This window comes from Beta vulgaris, chromosome 7, assembly GCF_026745355.1.
Source record: "Beta vulgaris subsp. vulgaris cultivar EL10 chromosome 7, EL10.2, whole genome shotgun sequence".
NCBI lineage: Eukaryota > Viridiplantae > Streptophyta > Magnoliopsida > Caryophyllales > Amaranthaceae > Beta > Beta vulgaris.
Genome location: NC_079208.1, coordinates 5,448,116 through 5,455,612, shown reverse-complemented (window position 1 = coordinate 5,455,612; position 7,497 = coordinate 5,448,116). Strand labels below are relative to the sequence as shown.

The 7,497-nt window shown below is 32.7% G+C and overlaps 1 protein-coding gene across 1 annotated transcript; it reads right to left on the bottom strand.

The window, feature by feature from the left end:
* Nucleotides 1–854: 854 nt before the first annotated feature.
* LOC104898468 (uncharacterized) lies at nt 855–7,047 on the bottom strand. Its single transcript, XM_010685556.4, has 3 exons — nt 5,897–7,047; nt 2,880–3,054; nt 855–1,710 (listed from the first exon to the last, which is right to left on the bottom strand). Exons 1-3 carry the CDS (start codon nt 6,698–6,700, stop codon nt 1,205–1,207), a joined length of 1,485 nt encoding a protein of 494 aa, XP_010683858.2. The 5' UTR covers nt 6,701–7,047; the 3' UTR covers nt 855–1,204.
* Between the last annotated feature and the right edge of the window lie 450 nt (nt 7,048–7,497).

The window sequence follows — 7,497 nt, the reverse complement described above, 5'->3', positions numbered from 1 at the left end:
TGCCTTTGCTACGGCTAGTCATATTACTATATGTTATTCTGCCTTTGCTACGGGTAGTCGTATTACTAATTTCTTTCGGGATTGGAATGGTGCTCAAGATATGAAAAAGAAACTTCTTCCATCCAATTTGATTTTTAGGCCCTCTTCCTTTAATCCTTCGCCCAAGATAACTTATTGGTTCCCCCCCCCCCCGGCCCAGACCGTGATTATTAATTTTGATGGTTCCAAGAGAAACGATGGTAGTACGACAATTGGTTTTGTCATTCGCAATCACTTGGGTGAGGTGATTTGTGCAGGTGCTCATTCTCTCAACCATGAGCTCTTGATCCTCCAAGTTGAGGCTTGGGCAGCCAAGGAGGTGGTTTGTTGTGCTAGAAGTCTCAATCTTAATAAAGTTATTGTCGAAGGAGATAATATATAGTGAAGTTATCAAAGCCATGTCTAATACTAATAAGGTTTCTTGGTGCATTGACTCTATTGTTTCTGATGTAGGCAAAGAGATTGCAGACTTTTCGAAGATCTACTTTCGGCATATTGGTTGGGAAGGCAAAATAGCAGCGTATTTTATGGCAGCAAAGGGTCATCATTATCCCCCCCCCCCCACCACCCACCCTCCCTTTTCTTTCCTTCTTATGATATTTATTTTTTTTCCTCTTGGTCCGAAAGGACATTTTAGATTGACTTTAACGGTAGGAGATTGGTCTAGTTTTTCTTTTCTTGGTTAAAAAAAAAGACCTAATAGAACATAATTGAAATCTAAAGGTGACAAACGAGTTGTTAAAATTGGTGATATGTTGGTGATCGTACCAAAGGCTAGGTTCTCCAACAATCTCAAAGAAACAATCGCCAATAAATTTGTCAAAGAAAATTTCTCAACCTTTTGTGATTATTATTCATATGAGGACAAGCATCAAGATGATGCTAGCTTAAGCTACTCAAAACATATGTATTATACATGTCATATGCCCCCTCTACCCCGTACATACATTATACTATTCTAGCACTAAACCCGAATCATCATCATCCTCGAGTTACTTGCCTAATTACTCTAATTAAATCTCTGATGTTAGATTATGATCCATGCTTCAAGTACACTGACAACCTAAGTAGAACAAAGAATGAAACAATAAACCGCGACAAATCATATAGAAAATCTATGGACCTCCCAAGGAAAACATTTCTCAACTTGATCAAGCTAAGCATATCATGCCAACTCCTCTAGTAATTCATCAACCAATACCGCGAAAATAGCAACTTCAACATCCATTGCAGCCTCCTCAATTTCCTTTTGAGATTTCTTCCAGTCATTAATCTCCTTCCTTAGATCCATTTCAACCATCATATCAATTGTGTTTGATTCAACTTCCTTCCAAGACTCCAATCTCTTGCATACCCTTTTAATCACTTGTTCATCAGAGGAGGTACTTACTTCCCTATCTTCCTCAACTATTAGGTCCGAAATTAGTCTCTTGATCCCCGGTTTCTTGACATCCTGAAAACCCGACTTTCTGATCACTTCTTGCATGAATTCATGGGCTTGTGTTTGTTCATGAAATGTGAACGAAACATGGTCATATTCTTCAAACTCCGTTGCTTGTTCTAGTGTGTATTCTTCTTCTGCTTCAATCATTCTTTTCTCAAGCTCAATTGGGTCCAACTCTGCCAACTTTTCGAACCTTTGTAGCTTATACAACAGCTCTTTCTGGGCTCCTGTAAGATATTCAGAACAGAGTTTAATTCTCTAACTTAATACTACTAATACATTAAAGTATCAAAAGATTGATTAGTAACACAAGTAGGACAAGCATAATAATAAGCACCTTTCTACTCTCTTACATGCCAAAATAATACAGTACTTTCTAAATTCAGTAACTAAAGCTTTTAACTTGCCAATATTACCATGGAATTTAACATCAATTAGGTAAGAATGCGCACTAATTGGCTAACATGTAATCAGCTTAATTAGTTAATTCTTGTCCCAAGAGTCTTTTGAGGATATTTTTGTAAGTTTAATCTCTACGCGAGTCTCGCAACTTTTCTATCTCTTAATTAGCTAACTAAAATGTTGCCAAATAGAGTTTCTAGTTCCATAAAAATGGTCCTCAATCACATGTGGCTACCTATTAAGAAACGGATGAAGTAATTATACTTCCTCCGTTTAAAAATAGTTATTAATTATACTTCCTTCGTTTAAAAATAGTTGTTGTTGAAGTAATCTTTACTTATTGATAATTAAAGATATTACTGGTTGAAATCATACATGGACATGCGTGAAAGTTAGAAATGGTGCAACTATTTTTAAACAGAAGTATATGTTAAACATTTTAAAGATCCAAAGGACATGAACAGCAACGATGCAGTAATACACAGTATTACACTTTAATTTGAAAACGCTTTCAACAAATTACATCCTGTAAATTCCAAGGACTAGATGTGCAAATCAAAGTACACAACCATATTTTTGGTACAAATGAAGTCTTTAAAAACCACACATGCGGTTGATCAGAAATCCAAATATGGATCCCACAAAAAGATTGTATGGTTCAAAATACGTTGAACAAATAATTATAGGAACGACCTCTATGTCACGTCCTCGTCTCAATATTGTTACTATCAGAGAAAGTTGAAGCAGCAAAATAAATGCCCTTATTGTAAAACAAATAGACCAGACAACATACACAAAAGGACGTAACTAAGATCAATAATCAGAATCATTTTTATATTTTGTTTTTGGAATTTGATTAACCAAAATGAAAAAAAATGCCAAAGTTTATGCAAAAATTGACCCTACAACAACAACAAAAAATGGTACAACAAAAAACCAATAATGAAGATCATTTTCATGGAGGAAAAGAATATAGAAATTTGCTACTACTTACTGTGTACAAACGCGTAGCTACATTCGATGTCGTCGTAGTTGTCTTCTTCATGCCCGTCATAGTCATCTTCGAATGGAGGATCGAGCACGGAAACTGGGCTGTTTTGCTCTTTGTCTTCTTCATCTTCCTCTTCCTGGAATTTTGCTAAGCTTTCATGTTCATACTTTACGTTGTCCTGTTATAATTATGTTAAAAGAATGTCAAGTCATGCCAACTATACTTAGCAAACTAACCAAGGATGTCTTGGCCTAGTGGTTAAGATTGAGGTGCTGTGAACGATAGGTCATATTTTCGAATCCCCTCTCTCCTTCTTTGTACTTTAATATACCGCCTTCGTGGCTCATATGGATAAAAAAAACTTATACTTAGCAAACTCTTTCTTGGGTCCATCTAATGAAGATTTACAATATTATGATTTATACCACCTCTTTACCCTAATAATTGGAATTGTACGATGAAGGGTGGTTTCCTTAGCCACATTTTTTTTAGGATCCAAGAGATGCATATAAATGAACACGTATTTGGAACTTAGATGTTTTTCAATTACCCTCTCGTTTTTTTTGTTTCCGATTGCAATGTGATCGTGACCAATTACATCTTTGATTAATGATATCTTTATTTATTGATTAGTAAAAGTTAGTATTATATGAAAAGTTAGAATTTGTCTTGTAAGAAATCGTTTATTTTTAAATGAAAATTAGGCAATGGTACGCCCAATACTAAAAAGAAAATTATTCCAATAGAATTAATTTATTTCAGTAACTAGTTTAATTCAGTTAGTGACTAGGTCTATTTTTATATTAAAATTAAACCGTTTTTTTTTTTTTAATAATTTTTGAAAAAGTTAATAGTTTGTGAATATATTGACATGAACTTTACAAAATAGGTTAATATATATTTTATTGTATTTATGTAAGAACTCATAGCCAAAGTTCTAGACCATACCAACATGATTACAAATTCAATAGATACTTGTGATATATAAGTTTAAATTAACCAAGTTAACCTAACTAATATTCCCACAACCAAACACGCCGAAGAAGTATTGAGATGCTTTAGCATATAACAATAATTGATCCACCAAATGCATTGTTGATAAGCCAAAGTAGAGGTCCTTATATAATTACTTAATAATAGAAATAGTACTAAAGCATTTCTATTATTAAACTAAAATATGTTATGTAGCTTAATCTTATTTTATCTTTGTTTGGGAGGGTCGAGGGCTTTATAGCATCATTATTGCTAGTTACTATTTAATTTAATTTAATTTATCATGCTTATAAGTATTACATAAACCAAGGGAATAAAATACTTTTCTTATATATAATCAAAAGTTGTTGAATGCTATTGCTAATGACATGGACAAATAATCCAAAAACACAATTTGTCCAATTTGAAAATCCCAAATTTTATTTTTTGTTTTTTTTGTTTTGCCCATCAACAGACAAGGCCTTAAAAGAAAAGATTTTAATGGCAGAGACGTGATCAAAAAAGTACAACTTTGTTACACCCACCAAGAATTGCTCTTTTGACATGCATGTCCTCAAAATTACATGGATTTTTGTAGTTTATGTCTTTTGATTAAAGGGTATACTCGTCTTTTCAAGTAAACAGAACACCCCGGCAAAAGAAGCTGAGTACAGATTCTATTGCCGACAGCTCAATATAGTCAGCTGGCTGAGTCACGAGTTCACTCAGATTAAAAAAATTTACTCTCGAATAATTAACTGTCAAAGTTCGACCTCGAATATCATACATACCTTATATTTTAAAACGGATGAGTATCTTATTTTTATTTTAATATCCTTATTTTTTTTACTAGTTCAAAAACCAAGATTTACTTTTTATAAAAAAATTACCATGCATTATGTTTTCATAATTTGACTAGTAACTCAATTAACTTTGACTTCCCACATGCTTTAGTGGTCAATTTTTTAACTTTCAAAAGAGACTTGTTATGATGTGACCTAAAAAAGGTAGTACTACTCACTTCATTAGGTACTAATTAACTACTACTAACAAATTCAAATTTTAAGAATGACACAAATCCATTCAAATTGGCATTATTAATTATAATGTCCAATCCTACTACTAATAATCTTCCATTAATAATAAGAACAAATACTAATGATGTATGATTAATCATAAGGACAAGCAAAATCATATGACTGTGTTATACATTTATTAGGTGAAACTGTCTCCTTTTTCTTAAATGATTCTTGAACATTGATGTGTCCACTTCAACCAATAAGCTTAGCAGAAATTCTATTTTTATTCCATTGGTCAAAAAATTCTGTAACACCTATGACCAGATAAATGAAGGTATCTTTTTACCCACCAAATTTTAAATTTACTAGGCATACATATAGGCTATAGCTTTAATTGCAAATGATTTAGCTACTAAACACAAAAATAATTACATATAGAAGTAACAGAAAAATAATTATTATAAATCTAAAATGTATTACTAAGCACTAATGATACTATTCGACACTAAAATGTAATAAATTGAGAAAACTCCTACTAACTTAGGAAATTTATATGATGCTTATCCTAGCCAGTAGCCAACAATTGGTTTGAATCTCCCTCTCCTTAATTGTACTTTATACGGCCTTCGTGGCATATATGGATCAACAAAAAAAATACTCCGTGACACAACACTACCTAATATCTATTCAATTTGATTATCGTAAACTCAATTTTTCAGAAGGGTCGCAACTCATTAATCATTACTTAATTTTTATTTAATTTGATTACTATAAACTCTCTATTTTTCATTAGGGTTGCATTGCTACTTAGGTTAAACATTGAATAGAGAAATATACACATATCAAACACATACAAATATACAAGAAAATAACATGGTCATGTATATATAACCTATCTCGAATGTATATTGAAAATATGGATTTTTCCTAATCTAGACTAATGTATAATTAGCAAAAATTAATGATCAAAGTTGTGCATTAGACACCGACAAAAAAGCGAATATAGTAGTAGAAGTTAAAGAGACAAACCTCCAATTTGCAACGAACAGGGGACCGATATTCAGGAGATGGGCTTCTTCTAGGAAGAGTAAAACGAAAAGGACTTAAGCAAAGTGGTGAATAATAATCTCCATCATTATTACTATCATTAATATTACTATCATCTTCTTTAAGAATATTTTCAAATTGAAAATCATCATTATCTTCATCATCATCTTCAAATGATCTTCCACTGCTAGAACTCTCTAAATCCAAGCTACTTAATCTCCCATTACAAGAGCAAGAAGAAGTAGAAGAAGAAGATACAGAAGATGAAATAGTTGCTACTTTTTCTTGTTCCAAATTTACCAAAATCATATCTCCTTTAATTTCATCCTCTGTTTTTTCTACACCATTTTTAAGTTTCTGGGTGCGATTTTTAAGTGTTAATCTCTTCAACATAGAACCAAATAACCCAAAACTTGAATTTTTAATCTGGGTTTTTGGTTTGGATTTTTGTTTTTGGATCCTAATAGCTGCTTCAAGAAGAAGAGAAGCAGTTTTAGCAGGAACATGAAGAAATACTCTTGTTGGGCTTTTATTAGGAACAGGTGAAGCAGGAAAATCAAATAGTTTTGGAGATTTTCTGAGGTCAGGTGAATCTTGTAAAGAGAAAAAACAAGCATTTTTGCATAAAATTGAAGTTGTTTTTGACATGGGTTTTGATTTTTTGAGTTGAAGTTTTGTATTTTGAGGTTGTTTTTTCAGTTGGCATTGCCTATCTGCAATATAATCCTTTAAAAAGAAAGGTTCTTGATCTTCATTTAGTAGTTCCTTCAAATGTTTTTGAGCCATTTTTGTAAGATGGGCAATGAAAATTTGCCCTCTTTTTAATTAACCAGTATTTGTTTTAGATTTTAGAGCAAAAAAAAAAAAGTTGGGTGTTTTTTTTGATGAATTTGAGGGAAAGTTGAAGAACAGGGGAGATAGATAGATATAGAAATGAAGGGAGGAGAGGAAGAGAGAGATAGTGAGGAGAAGGAAAGAATGAGGAGAGTTCCTGATTCAAATCTGGAGAATTTAACAAATCGAGGCAAGATGGTGTGGGATACTATTTTATTACTACTAATATAGAAGTAATTTTTTAATTTTGGTTTTACTGTTGTGAAAAATGTAGCTGAATTTTTACTTTTTATAAGTGGGAGAAAGTAATGGCAGTTTTTAAGGGGTGTGGTGTGTGACTGTCTGTGAATGTGTGTGTAAAAAGAAGAGAAGAGAGACACTGGAGAATTGGCAGTAAAGTAGGCGCCAAGAGAGGGGTGGGGTTTGGGGAAATCTGGGTCATCGAGATTCGAGGGGATACTGTGCTGCTGTGCATCACTAGATGGGGTTGTTGGAGAAAAAGTAATCACTGTGTCTTATAATTAGAAACGCTTCAGGCCTTGTTTAACCAAGAGAGGTTGGGTTAAAACTAATATATTAGCGAGTGTTTGATAAACAGAGGTTTTATTTAGTTAATTGGATTCAAAAATCACTTTTCGAATGATGTGGAGGGAGGAGTTTTTGACATTAGAAGTTTGGTAATGAGTGTGTCAATTACATTTATGTCCTAAAGATTTTTAAAGATTATACTAATAAACAATAAAAAGTAC